At 37.6% G+C, this 20,662-nt stretch overlaps 1 protein-coding gene across 1 annotated transcript in view; it reads left to right on the top strand.

Moving 5' to 3' along the window:
* Positions 1–20,662, top strand: part of LOC147236591 (protocadherin-15-like) — a 159,808-nt gene that overhangs the window by 22,379 nt on the left and 116,767 nt on the right. Inside the window, exons 2-4 of the mRNA XM_086171289.1 lie at positions 817–934; positions 13,407–13,421; positions 14,679–14,744. Of these exons, the coding sequence (XP_086027415.1) occupies positions 844–934; positions 13,407–13,421; positions 14,679–14,744 (172 nt within the window). The 5' untranslated portion in view covers positions 817–843. The remainder of the gene's footprint in view (positions 1–816; positions 935–13,406; positions 13,422–14,678; positions 14,745–20,662) is intronic.

Genomic DNA, 20,662 nt, shown 5'->3' on the forward strand with positions numbered 1-20,662 from the left:
AAAGATAATTTGTGTCATAGGGTCCTCACCTTGAACATAGCTGTTCAGTTTTTGATGCATGACTGTATAAGCTCTAACTTCAACAGAGTGAGAAATGCTCTCTTGAGTGGTCCATGTCAGGTTGAGCAGTCACATTCTCCACTGAACATTCATTTATATGACACTAGTAATTCCAGCCAATGCTTTTTATAGGGTTTGTCCTTGACCTTCTCTAGTTGCTTGTCCAGTCTTTATTGTACAAAATGTACATTAAATGCTACTTTGTAAGTAATATTGATGTGCAAATACACATTGAAAATGAACTGCATTGAGGTCAGGATTCTATTGGATATTTTTATGAATTTTCAGGATTTCCCACATTTTTATCAAAAATAGCTTATCGAAAGTAGCGTGACTTCCTATGTCTCAGTGCACACTACAATTAAACTTGGTTGCAAAAAATGAAATGCTCCATTTGGTTGCTGAATATGAATATGTTATTTTCACATTTTGCACTGACAGACATTTTAATATACAATTCAATTTAAAAATCTACATGGATTATATTTTGAAGCAAAACTATAGATTTTGGAATGCAGCCCAATTTTGGGGGGTGATTTGTAAACCCAATACACAAATTAAAATGATCTCTAAGGATTTATTTTCTATTATACACAACTACTTCTACTACGAATAATAATGCATATCATTAATGTTGCTTTTTTTTTCGTTAATCACTTAGTGTTATGTTGTAAATTTCAAGGACAATTTGTTGTTAACAGCTGTGTATTTTTGACTAGTTAATACATCAATAAAAAAGTTTCCTGCTTTCTACAGGTGGGAAGAGAATAAGGCTGACAGAAGATGCAACGAGGGTGGGGGCTCATCAGATGGCTTGGGGCAGGAATGGCAATCCTCTCGTTGCTAACATTCATCAGGGCCCAGGACACAGAAGGTATGTGCGTTCAGCATGAATAGGTCAAACACTGAGGCGTACACTTCCACAAAAGCTTATTTTCATTGTAACATGAGAAATAAGATTATGTAATATGGATACTGTTAGCAATCCTGTATCCATTCTATTCACGTTTGAGAGGAATTGGAAAAGAAACGCCAAACTGTAGAATATTTACAGCTGTTTTTATGACATATACTGTTCACTAGGAGTAGGCAAAATGTAATGACACTAACTTAAGTACAGGTAACTTAAAAAAAAAAAAAGTATCTCTTTTAGTATTTGATTATTTGCGACTGCAGTGTTATAGTGTGAACAGTCTGCATATGCAGTATTGCTGAAATATCTGTAATGACCTGCATTACAAATTGTAGATGCATCATGGTTGTCACAGTTAAAGGTTTCAAACAATGGTTGACTTTGGTTTGTTAGTAGCACGTTTTCATTTTTCCGAATAATCGTTGGCCCCCTATATTAAACCCAGTAAACTTTGATTAGCATCCAAGAAAAGTGCAAGTGCCATTCATAAATGCTGATCACCCCTTTAACAAATATGCATCTTGTTGTTTAAAGAAATTATTTGAAAAGTGTAAAAATAATCAGTTTTCTTAACCCCCTTGAAATTGCCTCCCACTCAACTGCACAAATCTTAGTATTTGTAGTCTTAACTCACTGGCTTTGTGGCAGATGCCAGTTAAAACTGAATTTTAACTGAATAAGACTGACAGGTCTTTAAAGATGGTGCGGGGAAGCTTCACAAGCACAGTGTTTCTTTAATCCCCCCTGTATAGCAATGTTGTTTCAGGTCATTTTTTTAAGATGCCATGCTTTTCTGAATAATATTTCATTTATCCATTCCCTGTTCCTACCTTTTCTTATTTTCATTTATTGCCCGCTTCCCTGCCCTCTGTAACAAGCTCAAAACATAAAAGTTCTTTTTTTTTCTCTTACAGATAAGAATTTAATCTTTACTATTTTTTAGAGGATTCCTTCATCCATTTGTTTGTTTGCTTTATAGCTTTGAAAGCCTTAGAGGATGAACAAGGTAATTGTCAAAGGGTCACTCTAAGGCTACACTGAAAGTAACAGGGTAAGGAAACCATGGACCAGAAATACAACAGCTGTGGTAATCAGTATCACTCTTCAGAAGAACTATTTGTGGCCAATTTATTTTACAACATTTAATGATGCACTGAATCCATAAAACCTATGCTCATTGTTTTTATTTAGCTATAGTTTACATGGGCTTGGTTGAATTACCGGGGAAATCATCCATAATAAGTCCAGCCCTGCTGCTTAGAAATGTGAAAGTCTGAACTAATAATTTAGGTAAATGTAATTGCTGTCTAGATAATGGCCCGTGGCAACATTTCTTGTATAGAAAGGCGCAATGTTTTTCTTGTGTGGGAGGGAAGGCATGTTCGTTTAATATGTATATTTATGCACATTAAATGTAGAGAGTCTGTTCAAATTAGTGTCAAGCCATTACTCCCACATGCAACAGCATTTTGGTTAGGTCAGAAAAGAGCAGCATTAAGAGTCAATCTTGATTATTATTATTCAATTTTGCAGTCTTATCCCATTGCATCCACTTAAACACACCTGTAACTGGTAAATGTTGTACTGACTGAAACTTGTGAAAGGGAAGTCTAAGTCTCAAAGTGTCATTGCTGTAATGAGCAATCAGAGTATATCTGTGGTCCGAACATTAATATGGCTGAAGTTGTTGCCCCCATTTTACCCCATCATCCAGAGATGATCATAGTTTGAACAGGGATTTTGACCTTCCCCAACATCATATCTTATCTTCTCACTCATATATCTCCCTGCTTTCCCCAGCTCAAGAAACCCTTGAGTGTGGTGAGTGTGAGCACTAGGAAAAAAAGAAGGCTAAATGTTTCAGCAACAAGGTATTGCCTTATCGTATTGTTTGAAGACAGGGAGAAGGAACAGCTTTGTCAGTTCCCAGTAAAGACACAAGGAAAAGAGACTGTTACATAAAAAAGAGGATGAATAAAATATCAGTTGATACTGGCCTCTCATCTGTCTTCATTTAGACATTTGTTTTGATGTGTACATTTTCAAGGTCTGTGTAGAACTGCAGATGGGAGTCCAGATTTACCTCTTATTCATTTCTATGGAAATTTTTGCATGTTCTTGATGATGTTCATTGCTGTGGTTGCTCAGTGTTACCAAAAAGTAATTTCGCTCTCGTCACAATAAGGACACACATTTTGATATATACACCTTTGGAGATTATGTTAAGTCCTCTGCTGAGAGAGCGATGGAGAATATGGGGAGGAACAATACGTTGCTGCTCAGACTGGGTATAGAAGATGCATTACGATAAATCTCAACTAGCAAGAATTACCTTAAAAAAATATGTTTCTTATGGATTCTCTTTGTATTCTGTATTATGCACTCAGATCCTTTCCTTGACTCCTGCATGCTTATTTTTTTTAACAATACACCCTCCCATGGACCACTCTTTCATTCTCCTCCATTCTATTTTCTGTCCATTCTGTCTTTGAAATCAAAAGTCACATGTACCTCTTAAGATACATCAATCAAGCACTGCACCCACTTGATTCCATGTCTGAGCAGATACAAGGACAGCCAATAGTTAACAAATAGTAATAAAAGGTCAATCTTCTTTTCAAAGCATAGAGGACAGATGTACACTGCAACTACCTCTAAATCCCTATGTTGCTTAAACCAGATTCTGGACTCTATATTGCATGTTCATTTTCCCATACACATTTAGAGGAATTAGTGTGTGTGTGTGCGTGTGTGTGTGTGTATAAGATGAAGTGTGGATTGGTTAACAGACCTGAGGACATTTGTGTCATGTGACATCAGCCCACCTTTCTCCCAGTCTATTTCCATCTCTGTCAATCTCGCCCTGTCAAACTCTTCCCATCTGCACATCCATTCTGACCCACAATTGTTATCTATTTTTGGGATTGTCTGATTAGGGACCAGATGTGCAGACAGCATCTGGCTGTTGCAGAACCCTGTGGAGTGGGATTGACAGGGGGATGGGGTTTTAATCTGCCCACCACTCGGCTTTAATCAGCCTCTGGGCAGCACAGAAATAAAGAGGGGGCTTCTCTCTGCAAGGATGGGTCCTGCACCCTTTGAGGTCTTTACCAACAGGTCAGTCTTGATGTTCGCAACATAAACATTTATCTAATCAATTGTTCCCCGAGAGAATGAGTCCAGTCTTTGCCCTCCTAAATGTACGGTTAACCTGAAAGAGACAAAAGGTAGGCAGGAGTGTTAGGAGAATATGAAGAGGAGGTGTGGGAGGGTAGCCTCTGGAAGAGATCATACAACAGTAAAATTATTCTCTACTCTGTTCCACTATAGGCCTCCAATGATTTATGCTCCCACACTCCCCCTTGTTTCCTTACTGCAAGGCTCCCACCAACTTAACTCTATGTCCCAACATGTCTTTCTGTGATCCTTGAAAGTAATTACCTACAGACAATAACAGCAAGAAACCCCACTAGTTAACTCACAGATAATTATTTGAAAGGAGGGGAGTAGAGAGATGGAAAGATAGTGATAGAAAAGACAGAAGGGGTCATTTTCAAGCTCTCTGGCAAAGCTGGACTTGAAAAATGAAGCACATAGCGTTATCTGTCTCCACATTGATTTTGCCATTTTTCGTCTAAGGTGAGGAAATGGTAACTGATTTGATGTTTACATATTCATGGGATGTGTTTTGTAAGATGTTTGTTTATTTAGAAACCAAATGACTCATGAATTTGAATTATTGTCTCATCGAATAATTGTTAAACACTGTGATTAGGAGTGATTGTAAATGGTTTGGAATTCCACCAGGTCTTTGTTCTGATACAAGGGAATGATTCCAAGACTCAGCTACAGCGAACCCTTTTCTCTGAGCAAAAAAGACAAAAGTATTCTTACATTTCAATGCTTGGCTTACATTGATTTGATATGTCGATCTAATTTGTCATCCACATGGAACAATATAATTTTTTTCTGCATTAATTTGTATATATTTGCTTTAGCAATATTAAAAAACAGACACATAGGTAAACCACTATATACATGGAGTTCATTAACAGGACTTAGGATTCACGCATCTGCAAGACAGCAATGCACTTTTGACCTCCCCCACTTATCCCACCATTAAAATGTCATGACAGGATACTGAACAGATTGGTACTTACTTCCCTGACCTGAAACAATGAATTAAAACTGGGATGTGGAAATATCTCCTGAAGGTCAGACCCTATAAATCTGAGACTTGACTTCTGAAAAAGGCCATGTCTTAGTTGTATGAAAAACAATTTTCATCCAAAGGGCATCACACAAATGAATAGTGACTGACCACCAATTGAAATTTCACAGCAAAATACCATTCCAGTGCATATTGCCACATATCTGGATATGGTTTTCTAGTTTATTTTATTTCATTCAATTTTATTTTTCTCCTTTCTCTTACTCAAACCTATATATCCTGGGCTTGTTATTTGAAAAAAAGAGCCTCACTTGCAAGAAAGTATCTCTTTTTTACCTTTTCCTTCTCTTGGCTTTGAAAGCATTTTTAATTGATTATCTGTGAAACATGAAGTAAATGCCACTGTTATGGATGAAACAGTATCAACCACTGGATCCAGAGTCAGCAGAGAAGAGTTATTTGTTGCTGCCATTCTGTGTGATTTTGTACAGGATTGTGATACTCTGTATTGCACAGTACAAACACAGTCTTGTTGTTCAGGCACACAGCCAATCTTGTCAGCTTCACGATCTTTTCAGATTAACTCCTTTCTCAGCACAGGTGCAGCGTATTGAAAATTTTAGCAGCAACATACGTGCACATCCATTTCCATGCAGGGCTGCATGCCGTACTATAAAGAGGGACATAAAAAATGTATTAGTTATTGCAACGCAGCGGTGTTGCAGGTTCATTACGAAAGCATAAATCAAATTAATCTCACAAAAACTGACGGTGAAGGATATAGTCTATATATATATATATATATATATATATATATATATATGTGTGTAAACAAGTTTTAATACCTCTTGTACCTCAATGATTGGAAGATTTGTATGAAGTATGTGCCTATTTAAACAAATAAAGGATAAATTATCATTGTGCTACTGACCGTAAAGGGAAAATCTATACTGTGGCCAATGTAGGCCAAAAAAGGTGCTCATTTTTGGTGATTGATAGTCACAGCAACTGTCAGTTGTCTGACCCCTATCTAGTAACTGTCACTGTGGTGGAAAAGCTCATGAGCATTTCAGATGTGTCAGGGCAAAAAAATGCAAAAAGAGGTGAAATTAACTTGAAGGGGATAACCTTTATTTTACCCAAATACTGTTCCACTATCATTTTTGATCATTCTTGCAATTACCTGTTCTTGCCTAAACTTGAAAAAAAAAAAACATTTGTGTCTATAGCGCTTTCTTTTTGTGTTACCACAAATTATTTCAGATATAAAAAATTAAACCTAAAAATTACTTCCCATTTCTTTTATTTTATGAGGCAGTGTGGATGACTTTCACAAGCATTTACACAGAAAAGACAGCATATTTTCAATATTCAGTATTTGTATTTCTTTCTTTTGCCCCCATGTATAGTAAGTCACTATAGAACAGATATCTGCCTGTGTGTCTGTCATCATAGCTGACAAATCCTAAATCCACCGCCATGCGATGTGGCCTGACGATGGAAATATGGTGATTGTCATTTGAATTACCTTAATGCAAAATGACAGAACTCTTTGCCCGCAGCTTCACTTTTTTTGCCATTTTAGTAAATGCTTTTTGAGGCTTTTGCTTGTGCTATTGATCCTCTCTCCACTGCTGACATCGCTAAATTATGTTGCTGTTTACTTGCTTCTGACTTCTTGATTTCCTCTTCGATGTTGGTAGCATGAAACAAGTATAAATACTGAACAGAATATATGGATATCCAATATGGGTCTTTGCGAGTAGTGAATGTGAGCAGTTGCTTAAAAAGTGGATATAAGTAAATTCAAAATGCAGGCCAGGATTCATCCGTCAGTATGCATAGAGCCTTGACCCTTGAAGTGATACTCAGTAATAAATAAAGTCCACACGTGGTCATTACTACATGTGTGTTTACCTTGCACAGTCTCATCTAGGGGTCTAAGCACAGAAAGAATGTCAAAAGCAGAGCTCCATCAACCTGCTCTGGTTTACAAAAAAAGTAATGCTTCGGAATATTGTTTCTTATCCTGGTAGGCAGGCTGTTCTGACTGCATAGCTCAGCTGGAAGGAACTTTGATGAACTTTCTTCAGTTAATCAAAACAAAGGCAGAATCCCCAGTGAACATACTGGCAAGAATGAGAAAATAAAACACAGGCAGATAACTCAGACACTGAGAGGTTAAGCAGAACAGATGGTAGGATTAAGGTAGAAAGAAAGCAATGAACCAAAATATACCTTAGTCAACCAAAAAAACAAGCCGCTCGTTCTGAACACCAGGGACCGCAAGTAACTGTCACTGTGAGAAGAGACTTGGAATGGCAGGCCTATTGAGGAGATTTAAAAGACAGGTGATGACACAAAAGATGCACTTGGCATGAAGCAAAATAATAGGAAAAGAATAAGAAAACAAAAAAAAAAACAAAGCCACGGGGGATATAATCTAAAACTTCTGTCACAAAATTCACGAAAAAGAGGTTCAGTCATAAACAAGGCTGTCATCTGAAGTATCTTGATTCTGTTCAGACCTCCCTGGCCGTGGGTCAGCAGCAATTCTCCCCAAGGAAGACCACTGGAGCTACAGCAGAAAGAAGAAATTAACTCATATAGTCTTTGCCAGATAAGCTTTTCACAGACACTTTGAGATATTTCCTTATCCAACTGGGGTTGATATTTATATGAAAGGGCAGAGGCATTTATGATTGCATATGGAGGTATAAGATATAATATGATACAAGGAACCTTGTCTTGACTTGGCAGGTTGCCATCCATCTAAACGTTGAGAAATGAGTTCCCACTTTCTGCTTCATTGCCTCTGCCCTTTCTCATGAATTTCTCTCTTGTCTCTTCTTCCTCACCCCCTTCCTTTTGACAGTTCTAATGAGTGGCTGGTTGAATCTAGAGAGTTCAAGCATCTTATGTTGTTCTTTGTTGATGCAAAATGGTTTGCACTGCTAAATTAATTAAATAAGACACCCCTGAGCCACCCTTCTAGCTTTGTTGTATGGCTGTGCTTGAGACTGATTGATCGAGAATTGTCCTTTAGCGTCTGTATTTTTCAGCAGCAGTTTTGATTTAGTGGCAGCTGAAAATGTTCTGTTAGAGATGAAGCTGGGAAAGCGGAGTTGAATGTAGTCACGAGAAAAAAATATGCTCTGCAAAAACAAAATGTCAGTGTACAGAACTCATCTTGCCACTGCATTGTTGCCCCAGTAACGAGGTGGCCGGTAAGCAGCTGCTTAAAGATCTGCATTGCCTTGGAGTTCAACGGTTTTGGACTTTTATTTGAAAAGCATTTCTTAACCAACACACACTTTGGTTGCGGATGTGGCTCTAAATCCAAAGCAGTTAGGAAGGGCTGGATTGATCTCAGTTCTCCATCTGTTATCAAGTGTTCAGGCTTTGCTACTATAATCTTGTATCCCAAATCAAGCATCCCACAAAGGTTGTACGTCTGAGTGAGGAATTCAATTTGTAATTGAAGTTTTACAGATCTAAGTTACTGCTGTCTGGTTATTACAGTCAGGGAGATAATTACCTGAGGTCAGTCATTTATTGTCTGTTAATTACAATTCTGAAGTATACGTTGCCCTGACCATCTATCACAGGCTTAATGCTGCTAGTTTCCTGTTATCTTAAATCCCAGTTGACGCCTTTCTCATTTCATTTTGTGGAGAGACATTAGAAGAGAGATCATTCATACCGATGTTTTGTGAGACTTAGTGGACCGCCACCTCGTAAGCACCCATCAGACTGAGAAAAAGCTACTGATGTAGTAAAGCCCTGTGAATTCTACAAAGCAATACTTTTCAAGAGTGATCACTTAATCTCTACCTGATGTATGTCAGACAAACCAAATGTGAAGTCCACAATGCTCAGAAACATTATGGTTGGTTAAGTGTACTCATTGACTTTACACTCGTTTTCTTACAGAATGAGATTGGACACCGAATTAGACTTTACCTTTTAAAATTGATTTTATTCAACTCAACCCCTGTCAAATAGACTTTACCTGGGGAAAAAAAAGATTCTGTGACTTTGTACTTTGTTCCTTGTTTTCTATATTGCTTTTGGTTTGGATTATCTGATTTGTATACGGCGATTTAACGTGCAGATTATTGTCGTCTATGGAATTTTTCTGTGACGTCAACCATCGCCTGAGGAGCCATTTTTCTGCAACCTGAAAGATGCAAAGTGAATGCCCATAGACAAAATTTTAAGGCATAATTTAAGCAAAAAAACATCTGTAACACTGTACCTACTGTATTTTCCTGAATTATTAGCATACTGAGGCTGTTGGATGAGTTTTCTAGACACAGATTTTCTCTGTTCTTATTATGAGCAGCCTGTTTTACAGCAATGCTTAGAGGTAATATCTTGCTCGACAGTAAAATGCTTGTGACCTGTCAGAATTTAAATCTAAATTTTGTTGACAAGAGGAAATTTTGGTTCTGAGCAAACACATATAATCTTTTAATCATGTTATGCTGGCTCCAGCCAGTACACAGCAAGTTTAAGTGTATATTTTCATTAGGGAAAATTACAGACGTGTATATGGCACCCCTACTGTGCAATTGGAGTAGAGAGCAATGAACTAAACCGAAAAATAAAAAATAGACTGCTTTTGGATTGGACCGCAAAACAAGAAATCAAACCAATTCTTAAATCCTTTTCATCATGGCGGCCGTCAGGCTTGCCACGGTACGAAGTGAAACTTATATCATGTTTATTGTTTGATGCACCAGAACCTGTCTGTAAAACCTTTTTTGTAAATCTTGATTTCTTTGTTTTGGTGATAAATATCTCCACCACTATTAAGTTTTCAACAGCTATGACCTTATGATCCAGGCATTATCGGCTGTTCTGCATTACACCAGTAATGGGCAATTCTGGCTGGAAAACAGGGATAAATCAGAATAAAAATTCACCTCCCACTGTTTGTGACTATGCTGATATCATTCAATACCATCTGTCCTTTGTCATTTCATGTTATACCTCATAGACTTAATCGCAGTGCGATTAGTGTAAACTGTGATCTTGGCTTTTAATATTTGAAAAACTAGTCACCCCAGTTTCAGCAATGTATTTTCTTCCAAAACTGAAAAACACAAAGAAAAAACTTTCACTCCGCTTTCATTTGCTGTGGCCTTCACTGCTGTGGTACTCTCCATGTAGAAACCAGCCTTATTCATATGTTTCTACTGTTTCAAAATGTTGCAGCAAGACTCCTCAATGGTACCATGAAGAAAACATATTTTGTGCTTGCTTCTCCCGCTGTTAATAAGTAGAGAAATAGAAAAAGTATGGCCTTTAAGGCATAGAGTACGCAAGCAGTAGATTACATTTGTGAACCACTCACCCTCCCTCAGACTTAATCGTTGAAAACAATAGCTTCATTGTTTAGCTTATAAATTACTTAACAGGGTGCATCATCAAGATACTCCGAACTACTCCTTGGCCTTTATTTTTTGTGTTATTACACAGAAGAAAATTTTTTTTTTTTTTTTTAATCCATTGACTCATACATACTGCAGTTGTAATAAGAGCCACTCCTCTCTGCCTGCACTGCATGAAATATTGGAAAATTAGCAGCCATGGACTGAACCGATTCAGTGCCTCCCAACTTTATGCATTATATATGTCAGGACCAAAGACAGAGCTACGCAGGTACTTATCCTATTGCTGAGAGCAGCTAGGGAGGTGTCCAGGCTGCTCTCCTTAACTACCCTGCATAGTGGTGGGAATAACTAGTTAAGAAAAACTGAAGAAATGTTCAAAGCGGTCTATTTATTGTCAGAGATAACGTTCTTGCTGAAAGAGTTTGCCTGGCTGTTAATTAGTTCATGATCTCCCTCTTAAACTACTTTTGCATTTACAGGCCAGTAGGAGAACAAACTGCAATATATCGATGGAAAGCACACACCAGGGTATGGTCCAGTTTAAGTAACATATTTAGATTGCTGCACTGTCACTTTTCAACTCATCCAAACTGAAAATTGTTGTAGGGAGGCCCAAAACCCATTTGAGTCAACCAGGTGTATTGCCTCGCATCATAAAATATATCATTTCCAGAGCACTAAAATTCCAAGCTGTATTGCCATTCCACTTTTTTATCAGAATCTTCATCAGCTTTGTTAACAGGTACAGTATCTACCAGCCTCTTGTTATGTGAGGGCTGTTTGAGTGCGGGGGCTTTTACAAGTTTGTTTGCACATTTTGTGTTCAGCCATTAGGAAGATATTTGCAGATAGAACCCAATAAATCTACTGTATCTGTCTATCTATCTCAACATAGTTATCTGACAAAGAAAAGACACAACCATTTGAAAATATTATTAAATGTTGAAACAACATGGAGATGACATTAGATTTCAGTATTTGTTGTGAACAAATTGTTGTTCTTTTGAACTTTTAGAACTTTAATTCACATTTAGGTCTTTGTGCTTCATGTTCCTATGAAGTGTGTTATTCTAGTGTTATGATTACAAAATTGGCCTGCGAGCACTACAAACTTTTTAATGTTTTTATTTATTTGTTCAAATCACTCTCTCAACCAACTACAATACCACCTTGAGCCAATAATGTGTTTTTGCCATTTTTCTACTTTCTAGACAGATTTGAGTCCTATTTAGGTATCACTTATTTATTCCTCTGAATAAAGGGAGCTGTGAGCTACCTCATTGTGTTGCTATTAAAGGAAACCCTTATTCTGGGTATTTATTTAGCAGATGGGTACATGCTGGGCTATTACTTTGAAATCATGGAACATTGTGTACACTATACAAATGAGCTATGCAGGATAATTATCTACTGATTGTTCTTTGTCTAGTATTTCAAAGGTGCATTATTTAGTTCTGCCGATGAGCAGGTACATTTTAATCTCCTCATTTGGTATTTTAACACATTAACCCACCTTTGAGACAGGATTTGAAGGAGAACAACTGATTATTACAGCAACAAGATAAAGAGGTGTTAAATGTGAGTTGCAAAGACTTAGTACGACTACATTATCCCTTTGAATGATCTCATCACTGTGGCTATTAATTTGGAAAGAGATCAGTTGTGTATATGACAAAAAGCCTTTGAAAGCAACTTCAGTGAAACTGAGTAAATGATAAACTAGAGATAAGGGTCTGATTTTTTTGTGTTGATAATTCTGAGCGACTTCTACAAGTTACAAAATAAAAGTAAGAGTGATATTCTTCGCATTCTTGTAGCATGTGCATGAATCTCGTAGCTGCAGAATGTTTGGGTGTTAGTTCACTAATTAGAGAATATTTGCCTCAGTTTATATATTAAGGGTGAGAGCCCCCGGTTGCTGTGAGTTTTTGCGTACCCACTTCTTGGCATTTGTATATTTTCTCCCATCAGTCTCATGAAATATGAGTGAGCTTCCCCGGACATGAATAAAAATCCCCCAAATAACAACAGATCAGTATTTTCAATTAAAAATGACAAGAAATGGAATGCCATTAATCATGCATGAAAAATTCCATAATGTAGCTTCGGCCTTTTATTACCATTTAAATGCTAATTATGGTGTACATCTGCACTCTTGTAAAAGCCATCACTATGAATGCAGAGAATAAGGTCATTATCTCTGATTAATATGCCACTTTAAATCAGCACATCACTGAATGTCCACAGACATGCATATTTAATAAGAAAGTGGGGCACTGTTTTTCACCTGCAACAGGTGCATAGCTGCTTAACATTGGTGATGGAGGAATGGTGTGAAACCCAAGATCATTAGCCTGTTGATGTAGTATCAGTGACCATGTTTGTGCCCATACTCTCTGGTTACGTGTAATTTAAGAGGTGTTAACCTGACAGCATGCCTCTTGAGAGACTGTCTTACAGAATGGAGAGAGAATTGTAATGAGATGCTGAAGAACCTACATCTGGCCTCTAGTGATATCTCTATTCTTCTTTCCCCAGAACTCATACCACTTCTTAAATTATTGTTGCCTTTCTGTTTGTACTGTTATGCTGCTGGCAACCCTCAGCTGTGTGCCTAGACAAACTCATAATTTGAAAATCAATTTAATTACTTTTTACCACTTCTCTGTAGGGCTCATCTGCAGAAATGACTACCAGAATCACCTCTCCTTTTTGCTCTGTGTTCTAGGACCTGTTGGTCTTCCAAATAAATAATGTTCCTCTTTCTTAACAAAAGAGTTGCTCCTAAATCAGCTGTTCCAATCTTCTCTTTCGTGCTTCTGCTCTGCTTACTTCTGGCTCCACTAACCCCTGACCTCTTCAGACTGGCAGTATGAGGGTAAGAGGGTTCCACTCTCTTTTCCGTTTTTATTGTTTAATATTTCTCCAAGTCCTTGCCTCCACCCCTTCCCTGTTAATAGACATTTAATCCTTAAGTTTCCTCACATCACCTGCAGAGCACCTTGCGTCAAAGCACCTATTTCTTTAAACCCGATGCCTCCCACTCATGTCTCCTCTTCTCCACCCCTCCTGCCGCCCCATCTGGTGCTGTCTGTCAGGCTGCCACTACCTGTTTCCCATGAGCTCATACCATATAGCTGTTGTGACCTCCATCTGTGAGATGTCTCTTGTCAGTGCTATGCTTATGAATTGGCAACATGCTATGACCGCCCCAGTTGTCTGGATTCAATGTTTAACACCCAAATTCGTGTTGTCATGTGATACTGTAGCAGTCACTGACTTTACCTGTCATGAAAACATTTCAGTTTATTTGACACCACAAAAGCAAAGGTTTCTGAATTTTTATTTTTTTCCAATCAATGGAGAATGTAACAGGTGTTCTTAAAGCAAAAGTATAAATTCCGCATAATGTGTGGATGATATTATTCCAAATTCATGTCTATATTTAGAATACTAATACACCTCTGTATAGTAGCATTTTACAACTTTAGTATGAAATGTTCAATGTATGAAGTGAGAGACTTCCATAATTAAGTAACATTGGTCAATCAAAAGATCAGTTGGAAAGGTCATAGGGCGTTTAACGGGGAGTAAGAAAACCATGTGTAAGACATTCTGGAGTCATTGCTTCTTTCTAAATACTACTCTCTTGTGTAATACTACAACATTTTTACGTCCTCTGTAATTTGGCAGGGTTTAAAATTTTACTGATGCACTGTAGAGGAAAACAAATGCCATGACTGAAATGTAATAATAGGTTCCAAACAAACAATTATTTTTCTTGTCAGAGAGATACAGGTTTTGGAAGTGCAGTTTTAATATCAAATAGGATATTCCATTGTCAGGAGCTTCTAAAAAGGTTTTTGATATTTACAATGTGGTATATGTAGCCATCAAATACATATCACTTTCAAAAAAGTGCTGTAACTCATTCATATAAATAACAAAGTACATTTATGGAGGTACTTCCAACTGCTGCTTTGTCTAATTTTATTTGGGCATGATGTTTTTTAACATAACACACATAACTCATTATTTGGTTTGGGTTCAGAAAAGCAAATCCTTTTCACGTTTGTCAATCAACTATGTTTATATATATTGTTTGATTTTATTTTTTTCTTCTTTGATGTGACAGAGTGCAAACTGTCCCGGCCTGGTCCTCCTGCTACCATAGTGACCATCAATGAGGAGAGCCCTAATGGTGAGCAGTTTTCAACTTTAAAAAAGGTTTTTGTTTTGACCATTTTGCAATTGCATTTTGCAGAAGCCTCTAAAAAAACATCTTTGTCAAGAAAAACTGCCGCTACTATGAATTAAACCAGTGACAGCTATGCTGTCACAAGAGACATGAGTCAGTGTAACTGGGATATTAAATTGTAATGATATTGCACACAACTGCTTAAGTATTCCGAAAATAGCATTTTGTCTGGCATCTATTGGAATAATATAATCATTTTAAATGCTGAAATAATAGCAGGAAAATTTGTTTGGATTGCATTAGATTAAACACAAGAAGATAAGCGGTCACTTTTTCCATTTCATTTTGCATTATTGTATGGTAAATTCCTCTGGGGTCTTCAGCTATACTTTCTGGATTGCTTCTGCTCTTTCTACGATTGTTTCTTTGGTATTATTATTTCTTTGGTAATAATATCTAAATACAGCGTCTTCCTGGAATTGAACTGTGTTGAGATATGATAGAATACAATCACAAATTATTGCCTGCTGTTCATGTGTTGTTAAGGTTGCTTATAGTTGATGCGTTACCAGACATACTGGATTGTAATTTTGATTGTATTTCAGATTAAATTAAACCATGCTATAGGAACAAAGGAATAAGTTATTCTTTAAACCAATATGTAACACTTGAGTTGATCAAAATCTCTGCTCTTCCATTCCTTTACCCCTTCATCTTTTGCTTTGCTTCCAATCACCTGCAGCTTCTTCTTAGCTCTATGGTTTCAAGCTCTTTTCCTCACCTTTGGTTTTCAGAAAATGTGTTATGAGCTTGTCCGCTCTACATTTTGTTTATGGGCACATTATAGAGTGCTGACTGGAGCTTAGGGAGGAGCTATACATTCATTTGGGGAATGAGAAATGCTTTTCCCTAAATGGAGCAGGTGTGTGTTTGTTTCGCTCAGTTCTCCCTGCAGATATTAGAACTGCATGTTAACAGAGTTTAATGAGTAGCTTTCACTGAAGGCAGGATGCAGAGCTTGTTTATAAACAGAATACGATTTCACAGATGTTCCACTTCCCTGCTCTACAGTATGGCTCAGAGGCACATTTTTGTCACTTTGTGTTTGCAACAGAGAAACTATGTACACTTTGAGCATATACTCATAGACTTTATGTGCATATCTGTATCCGAGGAGTGAGACTGGGGGATCCTGTGTCAAATGAGACCACAATTCATCAGTGCAAGAGCCTCCAATTCAGCCTGTCATAGTGTCTCACTGACTCCTTGCTCTCTGTGTGTGCAGCTGTAATTTAGGGCTTTGATCGATTGCCGGAGGGATATATGAGATAGAGCGAGCCAAACCAGCTTCCTAAAGCCTCCCTTGCCCAACATGTGCTGATGCTCTGTGTGTGAGGGATTTGCACTAATCTTCCTCATACAGCACTCATTTACCTGGGATATGGGTCTCTTCTGGCTTCACCGTCCTTTATTTATCTGTCTCTGATGAAACAGCCCAAAGCCCGTCCACCCTGTAATGGAATGTAAAACAGGCAACTCACTGTTATTGACCAAAGCAATTATCCATCTAAATGTGTTTCATCTCTTCTTTTCTGTCACATAGAAACTATACAAATAGCAGATAATAAGGGTCTGCGCTTTGCGAGAGTTGCCTTTATGTTCTCTCAGTATAATATACCTGTGAATGGGAAAGCAAACAACGTAATCATCCGTCTTTGTCGCAATGTTTGGTCTGGGTCAGAAAACAAACAAAGAGATAAATATAAATTTGCTTATCCTTGCACTTCTGGAGAATGCATTTTTAGAAAAAGTCAGAAAGTCACATCATGGGTTACTGTTGATAACATTTGCAACTCCAGAAGTTTTATATTTCATCAGCAATTCATTTATTGTCCAGGGTAGATTTATGTCTGTATTGCTTTATACAATACACTTTGGCACAAGGGCAAAATCACCCTGGTATAAGACCATTTTTTCTTGTGTTTTTTTTTTCCCTCTCCCCTTTTTTCATTAAATCTTGCTTGTTTCATTCTAGAAGGTTTTCACTTAAGAGAAATTGTGGATAGTCATGTGGGGATAGCCGCCCGGTTCACTCAAATGAAACGCAATATGTTTAATTTATCCAAGCTACTGCTTCTGGAGGCCCACTGACAGGTGGTATACACAACACTCTCTCACTCACTTGCAGAGGAGATCTCTATTTGAAGACAAATATTGTCTTCTATTGGCTCCCTTGCTTAGTCAGCCCATAAGCTAAATCCAAAACCAGTTAATTAGATTGGAGATTTATATCTAATAGATAAAACAAGTAGATATCGAGCAAGGGGAAGGGGGTGGGGTGTGGGGTACTTTGTCATTGGCAGAAACCATTGCATACAAACAAAAATGTGTGTCCATGATTACAATTCTATCATCTAGCTCTTTTGTCTCTGCAAATCTATTTTTGCGTTATATTTTGCCTTTGGCTTGTGGGAATCTTCTCAATCCTCTGCATACAGCTCATAACATTCCAGCAAAGACTGTTGCTAAAAGGCATGATTAAAATGAATTAAAGCTACTCGCTCAATTTGGCATCTGCAAAGATACTAGTCATATATTTGTCATTCATTTGGAAACTTCAAAAGGCACTATGGAAACGTTTCACTAATTGTTTCACACAGAATTTCAATATGAGATCCTGTCACACAAACAGTGTAACAGTGTCCGTTGATTGTCATACGAGGAAGATCAATGAGAAACAGAAACAGACAGCTCCAAAAACCAAGAACACTTGCTTGGTGGAGCATAATCGATCCTGAACAATGTTCTGATTGTTCCAGGTTTGAAGTTGAACTTCTGCACTAGACAGTGAAGCTTCCTTTCTTTTCGCTACATTGTCAGCAAAATCTCTCTTCTTTTGATGCTTGAGAAGAAGTACAAGCTCATTAGTTAATTCATGTCTGCTGAGAAATGATCAGAAACAAGTCATGGTAATGACCAAAATTGTTTTTTTGTGTGATCTATTCAGGGATTTTGTTTTTTCAAATGTTCTGAATATCAAGACCCCCAACCCCCTTAGATATTATTATCATAGTATATTATGTGAAGACCTGGCATTTATTCCTACTTGAAAGAAAAGGTCAAATAAAGTATTACCATATGAAATTATGAAACATGTGGATACCTGATACCTTTGGTAATCACCACTGAGTATGTGTTGTGGGCAGTTCCAAGAGCTAAGCTGGATGAAAACCTTCTCCCCTTGTTTCAAATAAAGTCTAATGGAGAAAGGTTTATCATAAGACTATATGAGGCCTCCTCAAGTGTCTAAGCTCACGCATATCTCCAAGAGGTTGAGCCTAATGTGAGGGGATACCAGAGATGGGTGAAACACGTAAGGTTTGTTGGGGTGACTAAAGAAAAACGTTTGGGGTGAAGTGCATGGATTATTTCTTGCAGACAGTCTGGATGTTTCCCTTTGGTCGAATAAGTGTAATGCTTGTCATCAAATGAACAAATTAATCCGTGTTCAGATTCTGCTATTGATTTTCTGCAGGCTTTACCAAGGTTTGGTATTCCATCCTGTTGCTTTTGTCTCAAGCATTAGGATGTGAAGGAAAGATGTAGGAAACAATGTCCTTGTCTTGTATTTGCCTCTTCATCTTTGTCTTTTAGCTTCCACCAAAGTAATCGTCAGACCTTCTCAAATAAAATAAGATGTGACGCCTTCACCTCAGTTTGTATGAAGATCAACAAAGTGTTCTGCCTTGGAAAGCTGCAGTGTTTCAGCTGTTTTCTCTGGTTTATTGTCAACTCACTCCTCTCCGCCATTTTGGTTTCCTGCCTTTAGACTGCTTCTCTTTTTCGTTCTCAGAAAGCAGTGCAGCACTGCCTTGACATGGCTATAAAAACCTGAACTGTGCTCATGCTTAATACCATGCAATATGTTGAAAGGCCTCCCCTCTTCAGCAAAATAACAGATCCTGTGCCGACAGGTTTTCCTCTGGGATTCAAAGGGGCAGTTTAAACAATTAATGAGATATGCCAGCCTATGTGAGTGTTTTCCCAACCACCATGGACTCATTAACTCCCTTCTGAAAAATGAATATAATTCCCTCCTCTTTCTTCCTTTTTCCCTCCGTTTTTCTTCCTGTTTTCTTTCATCTCCTTCTTTCATTCTTCATTTGTGAGACATGTACGCTATCCTGCTTGTTGTCTTGGCTTTTTTTTTTTTGCATATAATCGGTTTAGGCACAGTGCATAAATTACAGTGTCCATTATTGCTGGAAACAGATATTGGAACATCGAAAGATATTAGCACTAAGCTGGATTGTCATTGATTTTGTCCCCCTTGTTTTTAACACCTCATTTTAAGGTATTATTGAACTCATAATTACTGAGGGGAAAACATACCTCACATTTATTCAAAAGCAATTTGTCTGAGATCGACAGTAGAATGGCCTTTTTCATCCCATCACTTGGGTATTAAAGACAGCAACAGCATGATATTGCTACTTTGACATGAATCTTAAAGAAAGAAAGTTATTTCACCTCAGCTTTTCCAGTTTTATTATGAGCGACACCCCAAAGCTGGAAGTAGTTAATAGAGCTTGAGTCCAACCATAGGCCTGAATTCTTCTGTTTTGGAACAATGGAGTTGTCAGCAGGAGAAGAAAGTGATGTATGGGACTTCTAGTGTAGCATGAGTCTGTAATTTGTAAGTCTTTCATGAAGATGGGTGTAAAGGTCTCAAGAAACAACAAGGCCTTGGGAAGTTTGATGTCCAGGATATGAATCCAACATCTAAATTAAAAAAAAATATGTTCTTTCCCTATATTTTTTATTTCCCTACAAAGATTTTACCATTCGGGCACATCTGTTACAGCCAACTTTCACGATGGCCACCACTATATTATCTGTAGTTAACTGGAAAGGTGTAATAACAAAACACACCGATATGGTTAAGGGAAGATCGGCTGAGGCAGCACCAGGTTGCAAAATGTGTTTGTTTAAACAACAAACCAGAATGAAATGTCAAATGGCATACATTGTGATTTAGATTTAAACATTTTTGCTTTCAGTTGGAAATACTAACCAGTCTCCACAAATGAAGAGAAAACAATAACATTGAGTGTGCTTTATATTCAAGCTGATAATCCCTGGATATACAGTATACACCATCATAAACATGCCTTTTTTTTACACATTTTCCATAGTAGGCCTTCAACAACGTTGACTCACAAGCTCATTTGGCTAAGAGGGTAAGATACTAACTAATAAGACCTTTGGTTCCTAAACAGTTGGCACTTGGTCTTACTTTCACTAGACTTGCTGACCCTCCTATTTGGAGTTCAGAGAAAAAGACCACTGTAGGTCATATTCAGAAAATAGGATAACTGATTAAATTTAAGTTAATTTATGTTGCTTACAGTCTTTTCATATTTTCATAGGTTTGTCTTTATTTTTGCAAACAAGACCTTTGGCTGTTCCTTTCCTGCCTGCATATAATGATTGCAATTTAACAGAAGAGGAAACATCTGGGCAATGTGTGGTTTCAGTCACCCAAGTGGCCAATTTGGTTCTGTGGGGGTGTGATTTTGTTACTCAAACAAAACAACCTGGCTGTTTTGTTCACATTAATTTGCAAAATGTGTATGCATACTGTTGTGCGTGCATGTGTGAGGGCTTGCTCCTAATAGAAACTGTATAGTGAAGGTGTTGGTGTGTGTGTATAACACATATAATTTATTGATTGATAGATTGATTTCTTTATCTGTTTTTGGAATTTTATGCAAATGTCAAAATAGTAATTGAACAGCTTCTTTCAGTTGAATACATGTTTCTCACATGCACGATTATACTCTAATATCACACCCTGTTCACAATGTACGATCACATCCTGTTATGATGATTGCTGGGTCATCACTATATAATTAGGGGGA

This window comes from Fistularia commersonii, chromosome 2, assembly GCF_037954325.1.
Source record: "Fistularia commersonii isolate RoL2024-O1a breed Wild chromosome 2, RoL_Fcom_v1.0, whole genome shotgun sequence".
Taxonomy (NCBI): domain Eukaryota; kingdom Metazoa; phylum Chordata; class Actinopteri; order Syngnathiformes; family Fistulariidae; genus Fistularia; species Fistularia commersonii.